The sequence below is a fragment of the Callionymus lyra genome, chromosome 9, assembly GCF_982586985.1.
Source record: "Callionymus lyra chromosome 9, fCalLyr1.hap1.1, whole genome shotgun sequence".
Classification (NCBI taxonomy): domain Eukaryota; kingdom Metazoa; phylum Chordata; class Actinopteri; order Syngnathiformes; family Callionymidae; genus Callionymus; species Callionymus lyra.
In genome coordinates this window covers 18,239,536-18,266,722 of record NC_141826.1, presented here as the reverse complement: position 1 = coordinate 18,266,722, position 27,187 = coordinate 18,239,536, and the positions used below count along the sequence as shown (strand labels likewise).

The 27,187-nt window shown below is 43.2% G+C and overlaps 1 protein-coding gene across 1 annotated transcript in view; it reads left to right on the top strand.

Moving 5' to 3' along the window:
* The window catches only part of ankrd50 (ankyrin repeat domain 50), a 39,664-nt gene extending 12,995 nt beyond the window's left edge, over positions 1-26,669 (top strand). Inside the window, exons 3-5 of the mRNA XM_087799566.1 lie at positions 8,084-8,316; positions 21,453-24,973; positions 25,060-26,669. Coding sequence (XP_087655692.1) covers positions 8,084-8,316; positions 21,453-24,970 — 3,751 coding nt within the window. The 3' untranslated portion in view covers positions 24,971-24,973; positions 25,060-26,669. The remainder of the gene's footprint in view (positions 1-8,083; positions 8,317-21,452; positions 24,974-25,059) is intronic.
* Positions 26,670-27,187: the final 518 nt, after the last annotated feature.

Here is a 27,187-nt window from a genome sequence, read left to right as displayed (position 1 = left end):
GTCAAGGAATTACACCAGCGTTGGATTTACAACGACTTTTGCAACTACAAATATTCCTGATATTCTTGTAAACAAACCTTTTTTTGGTTATTTCCTGTTCAGTTTTTCAAAATGATTTAAGATAAGACTGATTCTTGAACATTACCATTAGCTGATGAAGGCATCATGATCCTGAATTAAAGAATGTTTCAAGTATATTTTGTATATTTTTTCTAAACCGCTAGAAAACCTTCAGAAAAGGGCTCTTTCAAAGTCTGACCCAGGGGCCATTTTCTGCCCTTGATCACATTTCAAAAGGCCGGCATCCCCGGTCTTAAGATGTGTAATTATTGGCTTCTGTTGAGGAAAAAATGTTGAAATTCCTTAAATTCTTTTCCATCTAAGATCTTTTTTCACCAAAAGAGGGAAGGAAATCTATTGATTTGTAAATCCAGATGGTAATCCACAACCGAACACTCGGGATCGCTTGCATCAGGAAACTTCCTTTTCTTATTTGATGTTTTTAGAAGATGAAGGAAGGAGTCGCTTCTCTTTTTTTTTTGTTCTCAGATCACGATTGTAGTTGTGTTGGAATATAAGGATGTTGTTCGCCCTAATTTCAGGCTCTTCCTTTACTGGTTTTAACCATTTTAACTGATTTAATTTAATTTGAATCAAGTCGTTTTAACGTCATCTTTATTGGGAAGACTGTTGGGAATTATTCAAGGAGCCTATATCTGGGTTTTTTCGACGACAATAAGACCCAAAAATCCCTTTAAACACCATCCTTGGACGGATTTCAAGCTAAAAGATATCCAATTAAAACAACTCGATTATTTATGATTAAATGAGGTCATTTCAAAGGGAAGAAGAAGTCAAGCTACGCACTTCCTGCAACCCATTTGTTGGGTACCGACCAGGAAAGAAGGTTCCAGTACGGCTGGCAGAAGCCGGTCATAATGGAATCGTTAATTGCTGCGTTTAACTGAATTATCTCCTGCAACAAGAGCGATTCTGTCAGCGATGTCATTTTTCATACAGCTGTCCCTTCCAAGAACCCAATTTTTCCATCTTTCCCCCGGACCGTGACGGGCCACATGATGTCGGCCCGCTGTCCAAAACCATCACAAGACCATCTGACTGCTATATTTTTCTCGTTTTTTACGACTTTTAAAAAAGTGGGACAATCGCACAAACGGCCTCTCACATGTGGGACTGGAGGACGTTGTCTTCCAGACAGCTGCCGGCGTTTATCTGCTTGTGATCCCGCGCCGCATTGATCGCTGGAACCCATTAAGTCCGGATCCAATTCTTTCTTTTGTCGAGATAAAGCGAGCGGCACTTTCTGACCACTTACATCACCATCGCAGTTTCTCTCTGATGTGTTTCGGATTAAACTTTAAAAAAAAAAAAAAGAGAGAGTTGGTCGAAAAGTTTCAGCTCATAAAAATAGATTTTATTTTATAGCAATGTCACGACTGATGCTAGAGATTTGGCTCGACTACCTGAGAAACATTTCCCCTTTTTTTTGTTGGCCATTTCACCGTCATTAAAGATGTTACGGACTCAAATAAATGTATTTTAAATACCATAAAAGTCTGATCCTCTACCGCGTCTTCCAAAGGGCTTCAGCTACACTCTGAAAATACACCCAAAGCGCCAACAATGCTAGTGTAGTATGCTTTTAACTCACTTTTAGGCAATTATTATTTACGATTCTCTAACCAGCTGGGTTTAACTAACCCTTTAACAGTCTTCACTTAGTGGCCTTAAGGCTACAGTCGCCTACGACCATTACCCAGAAAACACTCGGCAAAACGAGCTCGACCTGAACGGCCGAGTTACTTATTTACGTTCGGATGTCCTGAGGGGGTTCAATGGGCTGATTGTGGATCAGGCTAAATTTACTTTTGTAATGGAATATCACATGACCAACTTGTGTTGTTTGTGTTAAAGTTTTTATCCATGTCTCTAAAGTTATAAATGTGTACCCATGTGACCTGCTTTCAGTTTACATACAATACAATAAACCCCGATTTCTTGACCTGTAGATTATTAATTATATTCTTTGCAGAAGCAAGTCCATGACAATCTTAATATAAAGTTGATGTAACTGACAATCCCACAATCCATTGCAAATGTGTTTTGACAATCTGATTAATTTTCCTGTTGCCAATCAAAGATAGTTATTGACAAAAAGTTTAGAGAAGCTGAACTTGATCTAAGCCGTTAATATCGGGGAAACTATCTCAATAATAATCAATAATACGTACACGTAACATACTCTATACCCCTTCTCTTTTCTCTAACTGTATCCTCCCTCACTCTTTTCTCTGTCCATCCGTCGACCCCAGGAGGCCGTCAAGCTGAGTCTGGTGCTGTTTTAGATTTCTGTCTTTGTCGCTACAGCCCTTCATGGTTGATTTGCCTGAATCTGTTTCTTTTCTCCGATATAGTCTTACTTCAAATTTAAAGTGCTTTGACACTTCAGATAAAATTTAATTGAATTGAACAACAACGTGACGATACGACTAGACTTGGATTCATTGCTCAAATCTAAGCGAGACCATGTTACCCCCCCCCCCACACTCGCCAGATAAAGCTAATGCTCGATAATGACGAACCAAAAAGCCGTAATTGTCTGTGGGAGTCTCTTCAAAGCGTCCGTTCCGTCGTCCTCGTCGGTGAGATTGATTTAAACGCTCGCATAGATTCCTTCTCGCCGTCGCCCCGAGAGCGTATCTGCGAGAAGGCCTGACTCGGGATGAGCCGGCGCATGAGTCAGCTGATGCCGCTGAGCGCGCCGCCGCCGGGTTTTCCTGACCGTGCAGAAAGTTGCTGAGCAGGCGTTCTCTGCCGATTGACTGGAGGCTACGAGCCCAAGTTGTTTTGATGAAATTGCCAGTTTGTTCCCCCCCCCCCCCCTCTCTTCCCGCTCCCTGTTTTATGTTTCCCTTTCACTTAGTCACATCTTCTTGATCTGCTCTACTTGACTGGGTGTTGTTACTGTATTTTCCTGCGGGGTGTTTTCACAGTTTGACGGCTGTGATCCGAGGATGTAGAGAAACGGCTTACGGAGAGAGAGTAGGAATGGTAGACCTTCATAGCATTTATTGGTACTAGTTTAATCTGTATGCCTATATAGTAGGGGTGGGTGATTCAATTTCCTCTCTGGCCACATTTTATACTGCTGTGAGGGGCTGTCAATCGAAGGGAGAGGAGCGAAGAGCTTAAATATGACAGAGAAACTTTGAAAAAACAAAGCAAGTAAGAACAGTAAAGAACGAAATATCGGCATAAAATAAACCTAGCCAAACACTTTTATAAACCTTTTTTGTAAAAGAAACTGAAGGGAAAATAACTTTTTCCTCTGAATATGATGTCAATAACTTGGAAACAAAAATAAATAAAAAAAATATTTAGAGTTAATACAATAATAAAGGCAATATTAAATTGGAAATTGGAAAGAATGTCTATGTCAGACCTGGGCAAAGTGCGGCCCGGGGGCCACGTGTGGCCCTTTGACTGTATTTATGCGGCCCTCGTAATGTCAAAGTATGATCATGTATAAATGTTCTAATGCATTAACAAATGTATTTTGTATTAATTATTTATTTACATTTCAACATAACACTTATTTACCTTTTGTGTGTAATTTTTGAGTATATATGAATCCCTAAAAACATTTTTTATAAGTTAATTGAAGTGTTGTAAGAGTTATTGCAGCTTATTTACCTTAATAATAGTCACGGCCTAATGACGAATGTCCTTTTATTTTTAGGGATTTTTTCGTCTTTCTCTTTGCTTGACGGCCCCTAACAACATTCACATAATTTACGTTGGCCCTTGAAGAATTATAATTGCCCACCCCTGGCTTATGTTCTACTCTGACCTCTTGAGGGCCGCATGAATACAGTCAACACTTTGCCCAGGTGTGCTATATAGGATTATTAGCATTGTTTTGGTAGCATTTAGTCATATATTATTGTAGCATTACTAAGTGTAGACCTTTGTTTTAAGGGCAGCAAAGGTTCTGTCTTCTGTCTGATCTTTATTTAACGTGTAAAGAATACACGGAGGACACGACGTCATTAAATCTGCGGGAAACTGATTACACGGAAACTTCACCTCCATAATCCGTCCCGGCCTTTCGGGAATAACAGTTAAGCAATAATTGGATTAAGTTAAAATGTCGAACATAATTCTATCCCTTGTGTACATGAACCCTCGCAGCAAAACCACTTGACACATGACCTCATAGACGGGATGTGTTTATTCGAGCTACAACATTGTCCAAGGTCATTGAGAGCAGATGTTTTAATGAAGTTATCAGAAATCATCGGGGGACTTTTGTGCCTTAAAAAGATTTAATTTCTTTTATCTCAAATCAAGCGACAATTTAAACGATCTTAATCTGTTCATATTGAGGTCAATGATTATCGAGACAGTTGATCTTTGTTCTATTTTAATCCCTTGTAGCTTCAGTATATCTTTATTAAGATTGAATATTAAAGCCATGTTTTTTCCTCCCCTCTTTCCCATTCCCCTCGCCGTCACTGTATATCAGACATACAAGTCACTGATGACTGAGGACGAGAGGATACAGTCATGAGATGCAAGTCAGGCAAGAGGAGAATTTGTGGCCCTTGAACAGTCATATGGCCTCATTTAAACACATTTTAGTGAAATAAAAACGCCATAAAATGAACCTTAAATACTAAAAATGTTTCTTCTGTCTCTCCGGGAAAATGTATGTATGCTTTACATTTGAATCACCGTAATGAGGTCCCTATGTATGATTTCTTTTTCCTTTTCACTTCATTAAACGTGGCCCTCTTGGAAAGTAGTTTGGAGAACCTGTATATAATTTGCCCCCTCATAAAATGTCTTAAAGTCATCTTAGGTTAGAGGCAAATTCTTAACCCATTCCTTAATGCTACCCAAAGTCATGCAGACTCCTAAAACAAAACGGAACCCACCCGGTGGTCCACGAATAGGTCGGCATCCACGCAGGCCACGGCGAGCATGCGACACCGCGTCCTGGTCGGTGTTTATGTGTTTGGATATGCGACACAGATTTCAGTCTCCAGTCCCGCTCCATAAATCGGCTCGTGTAAATTTGCGAGGTGCTGGCCCGATGCCCGGCGCTGGCCAGACATCTTCGCTCGACCTCCCAAACAAAGGCTTTTACGCGTCGAACACCGCTGACGCAAAGGCTCTTTTTTTTTTCCTATTTGTTCTTATTTTAAACTTATTCTGGCATCAAGTTGAAGAGCAGATGTTGAGAACTCGAATTGCAAGCTCTCCTCGCAGCTCTCAAAAAAATTCCTTTTTTTTTCTCCCTGCCCTCTTTGTCTTCTCAACTCCTCGCCGGCTCCACGGTAGCCGATTTGCGAGAGAAGAATAGCTCTTTGTCCCGCTGTCTTGCCGTCACCGTGGATTTGATTGTCTCAGTGGGCGACACAAGTCACTCCCGTGGACGGACTTTCTTTCTGGCCGCGCTCCCAGATGGCACTGCAGGTTCTCTCGGAAACAGGCATCGACGGAACAATAACTAATCAGAAGATTAAGTGGAGTGCGTGAGCTCCAAACCTGCTGAGTCGTGGACAATCGGGTTAAGAAACTCAACGTCCTTGTGGCTGGATGTCACGGACGTTGGTTTTGTCGGTGTACTTGGACCCTTTGCAGGCTGGACTACAGACCACAGGAAGTCCTTCAGCTCTCTCAGGCTCAGTCTTGAAGGGTTCATTAGTTTCCTTCATTATGACCATTTTATGGAACCTTTTCCACTTTGTAGTTATTTTTAAAATTATCCAACACATTTTACATTATCTTTTTACTCTGATCGGATGTAATTTATTTATTTATTTTTTATGGGGTGGTGTATTAGCACGATTCCAGCAAACTATATACGCGTCACGATACAGAGCCAATAATACAATATATATATATATATATATATATGACTCTTGACAAGTCGTAACTTCTTTCATATGTCTAAATAAGCTTTAAAAGCAGCTGGAGTGTACTGTATCCTCTCGTCCACAGTCAACAACGATTGCTGCCATCTAGTGGCCGCAACTTATTTTCTTTATACACAAAGTATTGAAATATAAACTATGAAAAAACTATGATGAAAATCTTATTTTAAAGACAGAAAAATAAGTAAAGTAATATTTGTATAGCGCTTTTCTAGACCAGCGTCACAAGTAATCAATGGTTGAATACCGAGGCAGTATTGTGAAAAAAATGCAATATTTAAGTGCATAGAAAATACAGGTGGTAAATACTGAAATACGCCACTATTTACCACCATGAGATTCCATTTGAAACATACTTTTCTTTCCAAAACATTCACAGTTGAACATAAAACGTACTAAAAAGTTCTACATGGTGGTAAATTTCCCCTCATTAGCCACTTGCTAAACTAGCAAGAATAGCATTCAGTTCAAATGTCCTTCTCTTTACACACATTACACAAAACAGTTCTTGGTAGTTAAACAATTATTAGGCTACAAATAAAACCTGCTCATGCAAAGAAGTTTTTCAACAAGTAAAAACATTGTTGAGTAAGTAAAAAGATGTTCCATTGAGTGTCGGCTGACAAAAGTGCTGCAGATTCAACCTTGTCACGAGGATAAAACCTCGGTGTAACAGCACTTGTACCGCAGGGCAGTGACACGCCGCCGAACATCCCGAGGACCGTCATTAAAACATGATTTCATTGTCTCACCACACCAGGCTCTTTGAGTGGCTGTTAGGGAGAAGGTGACTGGATCTTATCGCCGGATCCCCGAGACGTCGTTCCAAACAAGCTCTCCCGTTGATTAATGGATTTGTTCAACCTTCTAATCTTTAATTAACCAGGCTCCTGATTTAAATGTCAGTCTTGGATGCCGGTGAAGGAGAGGGACGTTTTCCTCCTCTACTCCTTCAGCATCAAAACAATTCTTAAAGCTCGGTACTTTAGTGAGCGCTGTGTTCCGCATCGGCGCCGGAGCGAGCAGCCTCGGCGTCTGAGCCGCGGAGCTGTGTTGACGAAAGGTTAATGTTGCATTTAACAGTTAGATTTTTTTGCAGTCCGCTGAATATCGATGTGACGTCTGACAGACTGCGGGGGCGAAAGCATCCATCAGAATCACAAACAAACACTCTATACTGCGATGACCTCAAATGTGCTCCGTGCCGCAGTGACTCGATGCAATTCAGCCTAATGGATGTAAACGCCGACGCTTCCTTTCAGGACCGGATTGATGGACTGAGACGGGTTCAGAACTCACTCCTTCAGAGCAGACCTTTGACAGATGATACAAGTGCAGCATTTGATCGTGGAATATTTGAGCATTGAGACTGTGTTGTCCGAATGTACTCCTCTGAAAGTGATGTAGTACACATGCCAGGCCTGTATGGGGCACTGTAATGCATAAACGGGAAATATTTAAAAAACAAAACGAACAAGAAAATTAAAAAAATATGAAAAGGTTTTTTGATTCTATATTATCTTATTTTATTTTAAAATTATTCAAAGATATACAAAACAATGAACAAAAGATGGTACTAAAACACTTTTATTTTTAAATAGATTTGAATATCTTATTTTTTAATTTTGATGGACAAGCAGAATTCATTATAAATGATTAAAGAAAATAAAGGTCTAATTACAAAAACATTGAATAAATACACAGACAACACAAGCATGTGGTTTTAGGTTGATATCAGGAAAAAAAAACTAACTATATTTCAACTGATATATATCACGACATAAATCGAGTATATTTTAAAACTCTTGTAAATTTTAAATCTTAAATCTGATAAGGTAAAATTTGGATTTGTTATGGCAAACCCCATTCAAGAATTAAAAAAGACGTTTTTATTTGTTCAGGCTTTTCCTTGATTTTCTGGAACTCCTGTTGTGTTATCAGTTTTATCTTGATCTTTAAAGTATATACTTTATTGAATATTGTTTTGATAGTTTAAGCGCTTTGTGACCCTGGTCTGGAAAAGCACTATATAAATAAATAGTCCTTCTTTACTTACAAAGAAGTCAAATTCTTGCACAAAAAACAGTTGTATCTCAACACGTTCCTCTCGCTGTGGTCCTCAGATGCGTCCTCCTGCCTCTCCTGGCCGTCCCTCCGCCCCAGCAGGCCCTCTTCCTGCTGGTGGACTCCATCGACGAGGGCTGTCAGCTCGGTGAGGGCGACCAGAGGTCGTCCCCCGGCTCGCCCCGGACCATCGCCGAGTTGCTGGCGAGCCATCACGAGTTCCTGCCGCCGTGGCTCCTCCTCATCTGCTCGGCCCGCCGCCAGAACAAGACCATCACCAAACTGTTCACAGGTAACTTTTGACATCCAAAGTACAGATGGATTGAACATGGTACTTATGTGTTGTGTATTAATGTATTCTATCAAACATGTTACTCCTTATATCAAGGGTCTCCTAACTTTTTCAAAAGGGGGGCAGATTTGATGAAATAAGGAGGCGAACAGTGAGATCATACAAAGGGTTATCTTATTCTGGACCTCAAAATCTGAACTGAACTTTAACCAGTTCAACATAAAACTGATAACCTTTTCAACGTTGGATGGGGAAAAAACAGTTTTTAACCCTTGTGTCTCTGGGTCAACGTCATATGCATTGTTGGGGGTGTTTCCCCATGACCTAGAGACAACACGAGGGGTACCCCAAACACATTTCTTTCGCACCTTCGGGTCACCTTGACCCTATGATAACACAAGGGTTAAGAACCTGGCGATACGTATCACGCTACAATATGAATCTTGACGAACTCTTAACTGCTTTAGTTTGCTTTGAAACCAGAATATGTCCAAACATCAGTTTTAAAAGCTGCTGGAGTCGACTGTATCCTCTCGTCCTCAGTCATCGCCAGGATTTCATTATTCCTTTAGCTACAGAGGATGTAATGACTGCTGCCATTCAGCAGCTGAGAGTTTATTTGCAACAAAAAAATTAACAAACATGGTAAATAAAAGATTTTAATTGTTATATTTTACACACATTTTATTGAAATATGAAACATAAAAATTCAATTACAAAAATAGAAGATTTAGGAAAAATTAGCCGACACATTCACGTGAAAAATACTGTGATAAAAAGATTGCAATATATCGTCGTATATATCTTCACTCACACGTTTACTAAGTAAGTGTGGTGTTTTTATGTGATTCTTAGGATAGTGACATTTTGAAAGATTAATTTTAACTTTTAGAAAAATTATGTGTATTTGACATTCTCAGCCTTTAATATTAAGTGTAAAAAAGAGGCAGGGTTATATGAACTCTAGTCCTGGGCTGGCCTTTGAGATGCCTGCCTTATATGTTGGTTTATTAGTTGTCATGTTTTTGAAGCGTTTAATGAATAAATGAATGGTTAAAATTGGTAGAAAAGTCAAATTATCGCAGGCCTACTCGAGATAAAGGGGCTTTGGACTAATAAAAGGGATGTCCTACAACGTGAATTGATTTAGGGAGATATTGGACAACAGAGAAGCTCCTCAAGCGCGAGTCACGTAACCGTCGAGGTGCACTTCAGCCGAGGAGATGAGAGGTTCCTGCCTCTCACCTGTGAATACACAGCAAATATCATCTGCCGCCGGCTTCCTCCTCTGCGGAGGATGTTTGAATAGACGCTTCTCCGACACCTCCGCACGCCCGCGGGGACCTGCTTCTTACCGGAAAAGCGGTGCATCTCTAACTCCCTGCGACAGCCTGCAGTTCAGAGTGTTATCATAATCTGATTGTCAGGGCGACGCGCCGCTGGGCGAGGAGAAGCCGTTCTCTCGTGGGTTCCGAACGAGAAAAGCCAGACTCACCGCAGGAACGCTCGTGGAATACGACGAGGTGAGCGGAAACGAGTCGTAAATCATCCGTCGGATTGAACGGTGGCCCACGGTAGAGCCGAGTCAGAGTAACAAAGAGAGCGTCGGCTGAGTGGGAGGAAATCACCTCTGCAATCTCTCGGTCCGGCAGCGTCTCTCCTTCCAAAAAACACCGAATGTGGGATCTTCTCACGCCTTCTGGATCGTTACGCAACCTCACCTCGGATCTGCTGCAGAATAGATGGACTTTAGATCTAACCTGACTGAAGAGTAACAAACATGGAAACACTTGTTGTTCTATTAGCTTGTATAAGGTTTTGTTCATCTATGATACAAGTAAATATGTAGTAAAATGATTTATAAGGGTATCTTTGAACACGGATCTCAAAAGGATGATGATTGTCGATGATCGATTTATAAATTGAGCGTCGATTCCCGGGACTAAATTTCCGAAGCAACGAAAACAAGTGGATTGCAGAAAAGAAAACTGTCGACAAAAGATTGTTAGTAAAACAATAACCTCTCCTTCAAAAGCGTCAGAAGGAAAGGGGACACCATTGACATGTCGCGACCCGTCCCGTGGCACATGTATGGACGCAATTCCTGTCAAACCCCCAGTAAAATTGGCATAGAAAGAAACCTGAAATGGAAATCGGAATAATCCAGCCACATATTTACAACCATTAATCATTGAACACGACCTGATACTGTAATGGGAAAAGTTTTTCAAAAGCAATTTATTGCCAAACAATATTATTTATTACTTCATCAACCAATATGTGAGTAAGTAAGTCATTTTTATTTATATAGCGCTTTTCCAGACCAGGGTCACAAAGCGCTTAAACAATCAAAACAATATTCAATAAAGTATATACTTTAAAAGGTCAAGATAAAACTGATAACACAACAGGAGTTCCAGAAAATCAAGGAAAAGCCTGAACAAATAAAAATGTCTTAAGATGTTTCTTAAAGGAGTCAGTAGATCCATCAAGCGCAAAGAGAGAGGAAGATCGTTCCAAAGCTTAGGAGCAACAGCCTGGAAGGATTTCTCTCCATGTGTCCTTCAGTTTTCTCCCAGTTCCCAAAGATGCTCCACGTCATCAACAAAATCTGTAGCTAGTCTTCCCTGATCGGTTTGACGGACGGCTGAAGCCAAAGGAACAGATTTCATAAGTGTAAAGGATGTGTCGAGTCAAAGACTTGGAATCAAAATGTTGAAGGGCTGAAAGAGCAGGTGACGAATTCAGTCTGAGCCCACAAAAACGGTTTTCGTTTTGTCGACCGGGGAAGGAATAAAAGCCGAAATCCATCCGCCGAAGACGAACGTCACTTCGGCTGTTAGATCTCATTCCTCATACGTTGACGCGAAAATGTTCTCGCCGTCTCAGTTCAGTCGGGAACGCGGCTTGTGAATTATTTGGCGATGTACTTAGGGAGTTTTGAGCCACACTTGTCAGGAGGCTAGTAGTGTCGGGGAGCGATGGACTCTGACAGCTGCCGCCAAGACTGGGAAGTGCTCTTCGGAGGTAATGGGGACACGCCGGCGTCTTCTGTTGACGTGGTCCCACCTGTGACGCCAGCTGTTTTCGTTTCATTATCTCTGTGACGTCAACTTTTCGCACTATTTGACGCTCCCGAGCTGGGGTTTCTGCGTCACGGCTACGTTGGTACACTTTAAAATTTAAAAACACTCGGAACATGACGAACACTTGAAAGCACTCGACTCTCTTACCCTGTCAAAGAACGTTAACTCTGTTTGTAGACTTTGTATTCCTCCAACTCAGTCGGAGCTCCTTCCTGAGCAACCTGGCAACTGGTGCTTGATTTCATGAAAGATGGAATCTTCAGAAGTTGAAATTAAAGGAGTCCCCCAGAGCGCCCTGAGATAAGGAAGACCTTTTTTTTTTTATCTCTCTCGTGTTTGTAACTCGTCCAGACTTCAGGAATTTCACTTCAAATACTGCGGATACATTCGTCATCTTTCAAACGCTTCTCATCTGTTTCCGCCTGATGGTCTCAGGCCCGGCACATACTCCAAATGTCAATGAAAGCAACCAAACCTGGACCTGCTGGTATGTTTGAGGAGATAAAGTTGACAAACTCCTCCTGTCCTCTATCTCGAGTCTTCCTGTGAGCTTAAACTTGATCTATATAACTCTTTTGTTCCGCCAAACTTGTACCTTTTCACGACCTTTCTATGGCTTTTGTCACCGCGTTGTTCCTTTCTCCGCCGCTTTTGTTTCGCCTGCTCTCAGACTTCCAGTCCCACTCCGGAAAAGTCTTTCATTTTTTTTTTCCTGCTCAAAGGCAGACACGCAAACACTCACCCACTAACCTCCATTAGCTCGCGAGGCCTTTTATGAAAACAAGTTCTCCATTCATGCAGGGCCCAAACTGGACCAGATCAGAGTGTCGAGGCCGCTAAAAATAACCTTGCGAGTATTGTTCTGGAGTCAGGGGTGGCGGCGGCCTGCGAAAAGACTCCACTCCATGTTTGCTTATATAAAGGCGACCTACTTCTCCGAGGGGGAACGTTACAGCATGTTTAACCCTTTCAGTTTGGTCCTAAAGCTAATGAGGGCAAGCGGCATGATTTAGAATTGACAAAAACCATCTGATAGCCCCACCACGTTTGCAGTAGTACCACCTTAACCAGGGGTGGGCAGAAGAAAATCCTCAGGGGCCACATTATATACTGTAACTGTTATAAGGGGCCGTCAAGCCAAAAGAAAGAACAAACAAACAAAAAATATGTTCTTAAATAAGCTTTGGTGTTAATCTGATTGTATATCACTCAATTTTAATATGTATTTTAGTTAAGAAAATAGAAATAAATAAATAAAATATATTTCTAAATAAAGAATAAAGTGTATCAAACACATTATGCCATAAAATGCAATAGGTTTTAAGTTTAAAAATAAGTTTTGTAATATTTCCTATTTTACAATGTGATAGAAAAGCTTTTTATTCTCAAAAAATTAAAAACATTTCCAAGAAAAAGAACGGAGAGAAAAAAATTATATTTTAACTTTAACAAGTTATATGTAAAGCTGTACTAGTATTAAAATGTTTACATAGCCTTGGGAAACATTTTAAACCGGTCAGTTTTAAAGTATTATTTTGACCTTACGCGGGCCGCATAGATATGGTTGGAGGGCCACATGTGGCCCCCGGGCCGCACTTTGCCCAGGTCTGACCTAAACACAGCCAGAACCAATGTCAAGAATAAAAAAATCACGGATGCTGTGAGAAAAGTGTATAGAGTTTCTTATTGAGTGGGAAAGTGGGTTTGAAAGTGTTTGTTTTAAGTTAAATATCCAAGCAGCAGAGATTCAGTGGTTTAGTTGTTGTTCAGTTGTTCAGTCACCCATTTTTTAACAGGGATTGATTCCACTCTGCTAGTGAAAAAATAAACTCATCAAGTTCCCTGGCGATGACTCTGTATGGTTACAATTCCAAATGGTTTCCTCTGGATCAAGACCGAATTCCTGCTCCTTTACTCAACTGTTCCCCGCGTTTGTGTCGAGCTGGAATGCACCTCGGTGGGATTTCGACACCTCGGAGACTGACTCAGGAAAGGCCGACTCCCGCAGCATCCGCTCGGGCAGAGGCCCGGAACACAAAGGGTGATCTGTCCGTAGGTAGAAGTGTGCGCATATTTGCGGCTTATTCCTTGACTGTATTTTTACGGTCACTCCGGTTGTGATGGGAGAGCAAAGTCCACCCTTGTCACGTCCCTCCTGAGGGCGTCGCTCCAGTTCAACCCCCCCGACAGTGCAGAGGTAGTGTATGGCCATGATAGGACTAGTGGAGTGGAAACACTTAGGCAGCGCTTTTTTTGGTCGGGTAGCAGTGTGGGATGTGTGCCAGTTTAACAAGACCTCTGGCAGACGGGGGAGAGATGGGGGAGGGAGACGAGTGGATCGCTTTGAAATGGAAGCGGCCACTCAGACATATGTTGAATTTTCATAAGCTCACTTTCTATGACGGCTTAGTTTTCGGGTCGTGTTCCACGACCGTCCCGAATTCACACCACGCTACTATTCGTGCGATCATGTCCCCGACAAACATTCGCCGGTTTCCTCACCCTGACGCGTCCCATCATTTATTCATTCCACTTTGAAGAACAATAAAAAACCAGGGTCACTCCAGGGTCCGGAGAGAGTTGATAAGTGGACAGTGACCCACATCCTTGTCTCCGCTGCCGTCTAGCCAGGTGTTCGAACCCTCCAGATGTTGTGTCTCAACATCTAAAGCGCTTTGTATTAGTTCTTGGCAACGCCTCAAACTGCATGTTTTAGACTAAAATCCTGTGCAAGTTAAATGTATTTATATCCGTCAAAGCAACAACCCACAAAGAAAATGACACATTTTTCCTTTAATGAGAAATGAATGGTGTGGATGTAGCAGTTTTAGGGGGCACTTTTGTAAACCAACTTCAACCAGAACTACTTCCATATGCCCCCGGTGAAGGTCGCTAAAACATGCAACAGGTGAGGATAATAGGTTGTTGGCTGCCGTCAATGGCAGTTCATGTAAAAAGTCCCAGTCAAATGAAAACACAAATATTGCGGGCCCTGGTTTGAATTCTGTCAAAATGCCATGCTAGTAACAGACATTTTGAAACATCTGGCTGTGTTAGCACCTGCCAACGGCCGTTCCGTCCCCTGGAAGGTTCTTCTTCTCTGAGCTATCCAGTTCCACTGTTTTAAAACAGCCGATGACTACAAGTGAATCTCTTCTGATCCTCAAAGGTGTAACTTCCCGTTTTAAGTTGTTTGAAAGTTTGTACACAAGAAGCAAGCGAACCATTCTGTTGTTTACATCCTGGTCACACCTTTATCTACCGATCTCCGCCATTTTCAAAACCTTAACAGATCCAGATCTGTTCGTCAAACCAGAATATTTCGGTTGATCATCTCTCAAGCTCTCTAAGAAAACGTCATGATATAAACATAAACACGACTTTTCTTCTAATTTGAAGTTGGCAAGCCCGGACTGTTCTGTTTCCCAGGAAGGTTCCTTGTCTCCCTGAGCTATCCAGTCCTTCTCCTGGCAGACAGCCGACGACATGAGAAGTGTATCTCTATAATCCTCGCTGCAGGGCTGTAAACTTAAAGCTCTGGTGTTCAGGGGGGAGAAGCACACGGGGTTGATGAATACCGCTATTCAGCAGAACTAGAAGTTAAAGGTTTAACTTCTTTTTTCATCGTTTGGAATTTCAATTTGGAGCTTTATTCTTCGTGTCGAGAAGTCAAGAAGTTTTGAAGTGGACTTATCACATATTCAAGGTGTTCTGAAGGACGTCTGTGTCGGACATTATAAAAAGAAAAAAGTCTCGACTTCCGGTTCCTCCTCAACAGAACTTTAATTCAATCTCAAGAATGCATCCTGCCGCCGAAGTGCAAACGCAAGTCCATCTAATGGAAGCAACTGAAATATGACTCGGAGCTTTTCCTCTCCGAGAGTCTTCCGAAGACTAATCCTGGAAAACAGCAGTCGCTTGATGACAATGATGTGCACTTTAAACTCCAAACAAAATCTCCTGCAAAGCTACACTTAAGGTTTGGAGCCCTCGAGATGAGGAAGGGAAAAGAAGTTCTGGATCCGAAGCGGTCGTAATGACCGTGTCGGCCTCGAAACCGGAGAGAGATAATCAGAGCGCATTGTTGTTGCGCAGTGTTACCGAGAGTTCAAGATGATTCCACTGATTATATATAGACAACGGCAAAGTTCTGTGAATGTTTTTCTCTGAGGGCGCTAATCCAGTGTTGTGTTTGGAAGACATTTGAGCCGCCTCTAAACTCCTTGACCCACTTTCGGCAGGGTTTTACTAGAGAATGAGAGAGCGATGTGGTCGACTCCAGACTGCGTTAGCAAACTAGTTAGCGAAAAAAAAGGAGACACGTTGCCATGTCGGGCGGACTTAGCTGCCATTTTACATTCACACGTTTGTAACATGTCTTTGGGAATTGCTATAGCTAGCACCACATATACAACTGCATTTAAGCTGCACTAGAATTGAGGCAATTCCTTTGTTAGCAGTTCATAAAGGGGTAATGAAAACCAAAGGTTCATCCGTGAAGGTGTTTTTTTTTTTTATAAACCATGACTGTGTTTGCTTGTTAGACCTTTTTCATTAGGCAAATTGTGGAATTAAATCGTTCGACCTTAAAGCAAACTGACAGAGTGGAATGTTGCCAGTCATTCCGCCATCTGCACCCCATCGCGGAGAAAATGATTCCCCTCCATCAGTCTTAACTGCCGTCAGCAGAGGGAAAATTAGCAAAGCAGTAAAAAATAATTACACAAGATCAGACATAAAAGCCCCTTTTTTCTTCACTTAATTGCAGATGTTACTCGGTAGAAACTGCTCCTGAGTCAGTGCAGGAGCACGAACTCCGCCACGATGACACATTTTCCTAATATTTGGAGCTTCTTCTGTTTCTAAAACCCCAAAATGAATGAGGTGCATACCGCCATAGTTTACAGATAAGTCATCCCGGATTCCTGCAGCGTCAGGGAAAGAGCTCGGGAGACTTGAGGCTTGCCTGGGAAAAGGAGTGAATCACATCTTCCACCCCTTGGTGGCCTCCTTGAATGGAGCTTTCTTCACCAGGCAGGCCGGGGGGACAGCGTTGATTTACCACCGGCGGCCACAAAGGAGACGAGCAGCAAATTCTCTGTGCAGACATTGTCCGTACGAGCTCGCGAAGAACCCTGCAGAGGTCAAAATAACTGAATGTTTAGAAAGACATGTGTTGTGTTTATTGACAAAGTTCCTGAATTAGGAAGCGACTCAGCAGAGATCGCTCTTCACCCGGTTTGAATTTACTTAAAATTAAAGTGGAAAAAAAAAGTTAGCTTGAAAGACTTCTGAGTCATTGTGGTTCTCCAGCTCCAGGTCAGATATTTTTAAATTGTAGCTTATTTTAGACCTATTTATAAAACCTGGGTATTTTCTTTCTAAACACTGAATGTTCCAGCCTAGGTAGCGTTCTCTATAACACTATAACTGGACACCTTAATTCTGTGAGGGTCAATTTAGGCAAAAGACGGACAGAACCAATATAAAAATGTAGAAATAATGCAAAGACGAATAAAGAAAGATGATGATATATCTTTAAATGTTATATACATTTGATGGTTCTCAATCAAATGACAAATGTGTGAAGGTATCCAACCAAGTGTTTAGTTTCCTGGGTAAAGAACTATTGGCAAGTGGAATCCAAACAGTTTTGGATGGATAACATGGTCTAAAACATGATTAAAATGACAATTAATACAGGCTTAGGCATGTTTTTATATAGCTTTATAATGGGTCATAGCAGAAAGTTGTTTTTACTGCACGTACGTGTACATAAAACTACCATTTGAAATCTTGATGTTTAATATACTCTTTCAGTAGCTGCTGTGGAAGTTTTTTGCTGGTATTCTTTTTACTGAGAACGGTTGAAAACTAAATGTTGGCAGTTGCACCTACAGTCATGTGGGTAACCTCAAACCAAAGATAGAAAAGTTAAGCTAGTGTAGACTAGTCTGGTTGTTGAAATAAAGTCTCCAATGTGATGGATACATAGAGACGACATATCACGGGTTGAGTATAAAAGTATATACAGCTGTCCTCGGCTGCATTAGTTTTGATGCATTTAAAAAGAATCGCCTCGACGCCATGTTAACCAGTGAGATTTAATTATCCCGAAATTGGTTTAAACCGACAAGCTGATTTACACCGGCATCCAAGCGCGAGGTGTCGTCTGCGCGGCTGCACATTGAGCCTGAGTTTGGATGAGCTGAAGACCATAATCCCCTGTGAATACAGTAATTTACCCAGTGAGCAGCCTGACAGTCGGAAAATTATAGGTCTGGCTGCTCGACTCTAGCATGTCTGCATCTGTGACACCTTCAGCTCTGCAGCGAGTAGTCAGACTGGAGGGCTGCCCTCTCCAGAGGTGATGCCCTTTGGTATGTAGCAGGTCCTTTTTGCCCGAACCTTTATCGCTGCTGCAGAGTCGGACTTGTTGGTCTAATTGAAGGCTTTCTAAATTATGTCTTAATTTGGCCCGTGTTGAATTAGACACATTCCTGCTGCCTTTTTGTCTTCTTCGCCCGATCTTGCCTCTGGATGGGGGTAAGTAGCTGCGACAGCTTCTGATCCACATGCCAGGGATGACTCTGCAAGCACCTGAAATCCACCACAAACCGACTTAACTACCACATTCGCGGCCAGGATTCCCCCCCCTGTGAAGCAGCAGGCCCAGGAATTCCGCGCCGGTGGCTGATAATGGTTCGTCGGTGGTGATTGGAAGTGAAAGTCGGACGTGCTAAACGGAGACGGCTCTCACGCAGGTGATTGGAAACATACGGCGTCCCAGACTAATGAGGTCGAGTGAAGGTTAGCCAGCGGTACGAGGAACAGACGCATTCCTGAGAGGTGCGTAACGGTAGCTGTTTAAAAGGTATACCCTATAGGGATGATTCAGACACAATCTGAGAGGGAAGAGCTGGAGCTTTGTTCTCGCACACTTTTAAGTTAAATAAAAAACGTTGAGGGATTTAAGCATAAGCATCTATGATGTCGGTAAAAAATCAGCTTTACACACTAGTTGGCAGAGAGGAGCTCACTGAGAGGGTGTGAGATGAAGAGATGCACATTTTTAACAATGCCATAACAATACAAGTAAACCAAGATAAACCAATAAAATCAGCATTTGCTATCGTCTTAACAAGTTTATACCGGCAATAGCAAACATGTTGTTTTCTGGCTTGCAGTAGCTCGACGCAGTTGATTCTTTCAGGTAAAATAAATCTTGCTGTGGAAAAAAAAACCTCAAGAAGTTCCATTATTTGGAGCGGAAGGGCAAAAGCTCGCTTGATCTTGATGGTGGATATTGGTGCCTCACATCCAGAAGGTTGCAGGCCCAATTCCAGTATAAAGCAGTTCCTAGAGTTCTCCCGGTGATGGCTTTGGTTTCTACCCGGTCCTCCAGTTTCCTGCAGAAATTCAAATATTGTACACTGGTTAGTTGATGACTCTTAATTGTGAGTGTGCCAGGGACCTGTTCAGGGTGTTCCCCCGGCCTCTCGCCTGAACTCTCTCTTGCATTTCTCTGAAGGTTCATGTTGGATGTCATCAGGTTTTGAAGTTGAGCTATATATTCTTGCAGCATGTTTTCAGATGCAAAGGGGAATATCTGCTCAATCTTTCCAACCATCTTCACTCCCTCTTGTTTTGTGGAGAAGGTTCACGACTCGGTTGGAACATCAGGGACAGGGAGGAGACCCACCGCTGCCGAGACTCCCGTTGACGTCATACAACTCCTGCCGTGGGATGAGCGACGACATTCCCATCAGAGAAGAGAAGCTGTGTTCACCAGGAGCTTCTGCAGCCTCCGTTACACAACAACTGCGGCACAGCTTCACTGGATATTTATGTCCCCGAGCCCGAGAGGAACAATAGCCACTGCTAAACAAGCAACAAATGACACATTCATCTTTGTGAGCGATGCAACGCGGGAGTCTCTCAGCCAGCTGCTGCTTGTTACGAACTGGACTCCGGCCACCAGAGACACGCAACGGACAAAAGAGCGACTGTTTGCCTTCAAGATTCATTTTTCAGATGACAAATGAGGCCGTGTCCTGGGAACTCTGCAGCCCGACACATTGCGTTGCACTGAGGAATCTCGGAACCGTGGTCCAAGTCGGTCCTCAACAGAACTGCGTCGGGTCACCGGGTATTACGGAAAACAGGAACCGATTCTCTCCGCTCTGACAAGCTCGGCTGACGTCTGCTCGACAGCTGCGGCCGTCGGAGCCAAGCTCCTAAAAAACCCAAATATGTGGTGGCGGGTCGAGTCCAAGCATCTGCAAACAACATTCCTACCATGAGCCCTCGAACACAGAACGCTGTTAAACTCTTCAACTGTCGCCGTTTTCAAAAATACACAAAATGATTTGCTCCAATCTCCACATGAGTAACGGTCGTCTGTTGATAGTCCATCATATTCTATACTGACCACTGAGGAGGAAACTAGTTTCAACTCATCCCCAAAGTTGCCTTTTAAAATAACGTATCTTCCCAGTTTACTTTATTTTATAGAAAAGTTACATTTAATATCTGCAGTTAATCAACTGAGAAATAACAGTTGTAAAATCTGTATCCATCATCTTTCTAACATCTTAGAACTCTAAAAAGAGTTTAGTTATTTTCCTTACAGTTGACCTCCAGGATTAATGTCTTGCTAATTTAGTATTTAGTTAACCTTTCAGTATGTGGGTCATTTGTTATGAGTCTAAAGTGAGTGTAGATTCCTTAGCATTAGACTCAATTGGCAGATAAAACTATTTAAAAAAAAAATCATATTTATTATTTGAATGTGGCAAAAGTTACACTAGATAACGGACAAACTGAAGCAAGAACATGTCCCTTGCTCTTCCTCAAACTTAATGTTTGGACTTTCCAGTCTGACCAGTTGTGCTGCAGCTGCAGGTGAGGAGGGGGTGGGCAGGTCAGGTGGTGGTGGGTTGAGCTGAACAGTCAACACAGCTGAGAAACAAGCTCTTAGCAGCCGACTGCAAGATGGCCTCTTCAAAAAATAACTGACTGTTGAAGGAAGACGGCAGGATGAGGTGGAGCACTTGATCATGAATCAGTCATCACCGGGGTCCAACAGGGGTTACTCCTTGGACAATGTAGTTTCTTATTAGGATTGGAAACGTTCAAAAGACTGTGTGTCTCTCTGGGGGAGGGGGGGTGTCAGTAGTCATGGCAGGTCTTAAGTTAGACATGCTGAACTCCAGGTGTGAATTTTAAAACAGCGACTGACATAAAAAATAAAAAAAAATGTTCACATTTCACTTAGTTTTGTAAGAAACAACATATCATTTCCATAGAAGAGTAAAACCTCTGGTGTCTCACAGAAGTAGGGATATGTTATCTCTCTGCTCCTGGGTTTGTCTGAGATAAGGCCATCGCTCACATAAATGTGCGTGACCTCCAACTCTCTGTTATCTCTTACAGGGTCAACAACACAAGCGTGTGGTGTCCTTGGTCCTCTGCAAACCTGCCACATGTTGGATTTATGTCGTTTTCTGGTTTGGGAAACCCTTAAAGAAATAGAATCTCACTCCTGGTTTGGGAATTCTAGAAAAGCTAGAACTGGTGTCTTAGGAAGAAAGTCGGAACTCTTGCTTGTTACTGCTGCCCCCAAGACAACTGGTTATCAGACCACGTTCAATATAGTACAGTGTTGTCTCAAGAGGCTGCTGACATCTGCTATGCTGTACTTCCTGTCCCATTCACCCGGGGAACTCTGGGAACCATAAACAAAACGCTTCCCTCGCCCCAAGGCTGCAGAAAACATGGGGCATGAGCAGACTGTCCCTCTGCGCACTAAAGGGTTCATGTGACTGAAGCATATAGTACTTCTGTCCCATCAGATTTGATAAATAATAATAACATCCAACACTCTTTCCATAATATTATGCCCACTTGCCTCATATTTCTGTGTTTCACAGAGAAAGTCTTATGATTCCATGTCCATTTTTTCTTGTATTGCAGGACTGTATTTATGTTGCTTGTCATTTGTAAGTAAAGACAGGATTCACTCAAACCTACACTTGCTTTCTCTTCCAGGTTTCCGGAAGATCAGCCTGGATGATCTGAGAAAGGCCTATATTGTCAAGGACGTGCAGCAGTACATCCTGCACCGGCTAGACCAGGAGGAGGCCCTGAGGCAGCACCTGACCAAGGAGACAGCAGAGATGCTCAACCAACTTCACATCAAGAGCAGCGGCTGCTTCCTGTACCTGGAAAAGGTTCTGGACGGAGTGGTGGAGAGCTTCATCATGCTACGCGAGATCAGAGAGATCCCCGGGACACTCAACGGCCTCTACTTGTGGCTCTGCCAGAGGCTCTTTGTCAGGAAACAGTTTGCAAAAGTCCAGCCCATCCTGAATGTGATCCTGGCCACCTGCAAGCCTCTGACAGTCAAGCAACTGTACCATGCAGTCTGGACCAAGAACATGACGCTGACGATGGAAGAGTTTCAGAAAAAGATGGACATTCTTTCCAAGCTGTTGGTGAACAGTCTTGGGAGTACAAAAATCCTGTTTCATTATAGTTTCGCTGAGTGGCTTCTGGACGTGAAACACTGCACACAAAAGTACTTGTGCAATGCAGCAGAGGGACACCGGATGTTGGCCATGAGTTACACCTGTCGTGCCAAACAACTGAAACCACTTGAAGTACAGGAATTTGCGCTGCACCTCGTCAATTCTAACTTGCAGATAGAGCCCTTCAACTTGGCTCTGTGGATGGTCTGGAATGGAACACCCGCTAAAGACTCTTTGTCCACCTCCATACCCAAAGAACAAGAAGTCTTGCAGCTTCTGGTCAAAGCTGGAGCACACGTCAACAATGAGGATGACCACGCATCATGCATTGTTCAACAAGCCCTTGAGCGAGAGGACTCAATCAGGACCCTTCTCGACAACGGAGCATCTGTGAACCAATGTGACTCAAATGGGAGGACTCTGCTAGCTAATGCAGCTTACAGCGGGAACCTTGACGTGGTCAACTTGTTGATCTCTCGTGGAGCGAACATGGAGCTGGAGGACAACCACGGGCAAACTGCACTTACTCTTGCCGCCAGGCAAGGCCATACCAAAGTGGTGAACTGTCTAATTGGCTGCGAGTCAAATATTAACCACACAGATCATGATGGCTGGACTGCTTTGCGGTCTGCAGCCTGGGGTGGCCACTCTGAGGTGGTTTCTGCTCTACTCTACGCCGGCGCTAAAGTGGACTGTGCTGATGCGGACGGAAGGACAGCCTTGAGAGCTGCGGCATGGGGCGGACATGAGGATATTGTACTAAACCTTCTTCAGCACGGGGCAGAGGTCAACAAGGCAGATAACGAAGGACGAACGGCTCTAATTGCAGCTGCATACATGGGACACAGAGAGATTGTGGAGCACTTGTTGGAACATGGGGCAGAAGTTAATCATGAAGATGTGGACGGTAGAACCGCCCTCTCTGTGGCTGCACTCTGTGTTCCTGCTAGTAAAGGTCATGCGTCAGTGGTTAGCCTCCTTATTGAGAGGGGAGCGGAGGTTGATCACTGTGACAAGGACTGCATGACCCCTCTTCTCGTTGCAGGTTATGAAGGACATGTGGATGTTGTAGATCTGCTTTTGGAAGGAGGAGCAGATGTTGATCACACGGACAACAATGGGCGGACCCCTTTACTTGCTGCAGCCTCTATGGGTCACGCCTCCGTTGTTAACACTCTCTTATTTTGGGGTGCTGCGGTAGACAGCATCGACAGCGAAGGAAGGACAGTGCTGAGCATTGCATCAGCTCAGGGTAACGTGGAGGTGGTCCGAACTCTGCTGGACAGAGGTTTAGATGAGAATCACAGGGACGACGCAGGCTGGACACCCCTACACATGGCTTCATTCGAAGGGCATCGGCAGGTGTGTGATGCCCTCATTGAGCAAGGTGCTCGTTGCACAGAAGTAGATAATGATGGGAGAATACAGCTTATATTGGCAGCACAAGAGGGACATTACGACTGCGTGCAAATTCTTCTGGAAAACAAGTCGTGTACCGACCAGAGGGGGTATGACGGCAGGAACGCACTCAGGGTAGCTGCCCTGGAGGGTCATCGGGACATTGTAGAACTGTTACTGAGCCACGGTGCGGACATAGATTACAAAGACGCAGATGGACGACCAACTCTATACATCCTGGCACTTGAAAACCAGCTCGCTATGGCCGAGTATTTCCTGGAAAACGGAGCTAACGTCGAAGCCAGTGATATGGAAGGGAGAACGGCCCTTCATGTGTCCTGCTGGCAAGGACACGTAGAAATGGTGCGGCTGCTGATCAACTATCACGCTGACGTCAATGCCTGTGACAATGAAAAACGATCCGCCCTCCAGTCCGCTGCGTGGCAAGGCCATACTAAGGTTGTGCAGTTCCTGATAGACAACGGCACCCGCGTGGATCACACGTGCAACCAAGGCGCGACTGCCCTTGGTATCGCTGCGCAGGAAGGTCACATCGATGTTGTGAAGATACTTCTTGAAAACAGCGCCGACCCCAATCACGCCGACCAGTTTGGACGTACAGCCCTGAGAGTTGCAGTTAAAGGAGGCCATTCGATGATCATTAAACTTTTGGAGAAATATGGTGCCACAACTCTGAATGGTAGTAATCCTTCGCCAGTGCACACAATGGAAGAAAGAAACCCACTGACTGTCTCCAGCAAAATGCAGTCCCTCACCATAAAGTCAAGTAGCTCTGGCAGCACAGGAGTTGGAGATATGCAGTCCTCCGGCCGCGGTTTGACAAACGGACCCGTTCATGCCTTCAGTTCCCCATCAGAGTCGCCAGATTCCACAGTCGATCGACATAAATCTTCCCTGTCGAATAATTCTCTTAAAAGCTCAAAGAATTCGTCCCTGAGAACCACATCGTCCACCGCCACTGCACAGACGGTTCCAATCGATAGTTTCCACGGTCTGACATTCACGGAACAAATTCAGCAGCACTCTCTGCCACGCAGCAGAAGCCGTCAATCGATCGTGTCCCCCTGCTCCACCACCAAGTCCATCAGTCAGCACCCTCCCTCGCCTTCGAGCGACTTTGACTGGTCTTTGTTGAAATCTGGTCTCAAGCCAACGAAGGGAATCAAAACTGGCAACTGTACGAATGATAAGGGGACGACGGTTGACAAGAAGAAAGCAAAAAACAATGGAGGTCAGGTTCTGGAGTACGAGATGACTCAGTTTGATAAAAGGATTACGCTCAACAAGTCCGTGGCCAACATCGCAGTCAAGGACCCGCACTGTAAAATTATGATTCAACAGGACCGGGGACAAAACCAAGAGGAGTTCTTCACCCAGCAGCAAAGCTTGGCGGAAAAGAGGAGGAACGGCATCATGACAAACCCCAACTATCACCTACATGGCAATCAAGTCTTCTTCGGAAGGGTGTCTGTCCCTCGGACTGTGCAGAGCAGAGGTCACCAGGACGTCCTGGAAAACTATCCTATCGGGGAAACGGAGCTAAGCCTTAAACAAGCCCTGAAACTGCAACTAGAAGGATCAGACCCGGCGTTCAACTACAAGAAGGAGACTCCATTATAACCGGTACATTGAAATCTTAGCCATGTTGCTAGATGGTGTTGTAGGGAAGCTGAAGTCCAACTGAATTTATTGTATTTTTTTTGTTTCAGATTTCAGAGTCATCACGACCGTGACATCGGAGGAGACTGTGCCAAAGTTTTATCCACATTAATCCCACGACGCCGACGGAGCTTGGACGTTGTCGACACTGAGGCAGCAGTTACTCCGCATCCCCAGATAACTTGTTTATTTAAGATATTTAATGATGAGCAGCGTGTGCACTTTGAAGAGACGCTATTGTCCCTTTGCCATCTTACACCACATTTTTTTTTTACTTTTGTTACGTTCTTCTGGAAAGCAGAGACCCACAAGTCACTGTCGCGACTTGTCGCGTGACCTTTTTGTTAGTCAGCATATTTATTTTCCTTTTGGGAAAAAAAAGCCACTTTTGTTTTGCCGCCGTTTTTTCGATGTCCTGTTACGACTTTCAGAAGTTGCCTTCTACGTTAACTCCTGATGTGTTATTTTTTTTTATTGTACGTCATGTCAAAAACAAGAAGAAAGTTTGAGATTTGTCAAAAACAAAGTGGGAAAGTTGATTTTCGTCCCTATGGGATTTTTTTTATTTGTGTTTGTTTTTTGTGTGCCGAAAAGATATTTAAAAGAACTCCGGAGCAGCCGACGTGTGGTGCTAAAGCGAGGCTACGTCCAACGCTGTCATTTTAGTTTGCGATTTTCTTTTTTTTTCTCATACAAAGCTCGGATTGGTGCTATTGAGCAGTTCTCTCTCAACTATGGGAATCTTGAAAACCTCCATGTTGAGTTTTTGCGTCAAGTAGAGAAGCGCTGGTATGTCAAGGTCCTATTCCAGATGTTCCAATTGGTTTTTGTTTTTGTCCTTGGTGCAAGAAGTTCTACATGTTATCGTTGTACAGACGGATGCTTTCGTGTTTTGAGGTGTTAGCACTAATCCTCTATAACAATATGACCACCTCAACCAGGATGTCGAGGGGTTCTTTTCCCAGAGTGCCTCTGGGTCACCTGAGTTGGGGTCAGGTGGACTTTGTTTTCAGAAGTTTCCCGGTCTAAAAAAAACTGACAAATTAAGATGTCAACTTTAGCATTGTTCAATATCCAACAATTTAATCTGAGAAACTCTGGACTGTGGTGGTCCGTGTCACGCTAGTACTAATCTGTTACTTAAACTGAAGATTTGGTTCTACAATAAGAAGACAAGTTTACTTGGAAACCGGTGGTCAAAGGATTTCTGATTTAATAAATAAGTAATAATATAAGATGGGTAAACTTGTACGATATCAAGAATGTTACTCTGAGCGGTTTTCAACGATGACAGTTCCTATGTCGGAATAATTACTTTTGGAGATTAGCAGGTGGTCATAATGTTATGGCAAATCGGCGAACAGAACAGAAATGGGATCCATTGGCGTGGACGAGGCCTCGCTTTGTCCGTCGTAAGATCCGCAACGAAACCGTCTCCCATGCTAACGGCTAGCTGTTCCCGCCGCGGTGGTAAAAAAAACTCTCGCATGCACAAACTGTTCTGAAGGATCGGATCGTCCAAACGTGTTCTCGGTTCCGTTTTTCCGCGTGTGTTCTGTAAATAGCAGCGATGTTCGTTCACGACAGAATTCCTGTGACATGTACCAAGGGGGAATTTTCTGATGTATATTAAAGTGCTCAATAAACATATTTGCTTTTCTGACGACCCGGACTAATCTTTAATCCGCTGTGTATTGAAACAATTTGTTTTCCCGCCAAAATAATCTAAATAATATGTTCAAAATGATATTATTTTAATTCATTGTAGATTTTAATTCTAATCTTTGACATTTACAAAAAAACAGTAGTGTTATGTGTTTTCACCTGCCTGTAGCTAGCACTGACAAGCTAAGCTAGCAAGTGTAGCGTTCAGCTGAAAAAGACCTACGATATGTTGCAACACTTTCTATCTTCCATGTGTAATGGGGCGGTTAGTTAAGTTAACCACTATCTAAAGAAGAAAAATTCACGGTTGACCTCGGCTCCTGCGAGGGTTTGAGTCATTTAAAGCAACAGCGTCTCGTCTCTAAAGACCATAAATGTGTTACACGTGGGTGGGGGGGCAAGTTGAGTTAACTAATGTCTAAGTGGCAAAACTTGACCTTGGCTCCTGCAAAGTTTGAATGACATTTTGTAAACACCATCAATGTATTCTGGGGTTGTATTTAAAACAGTACG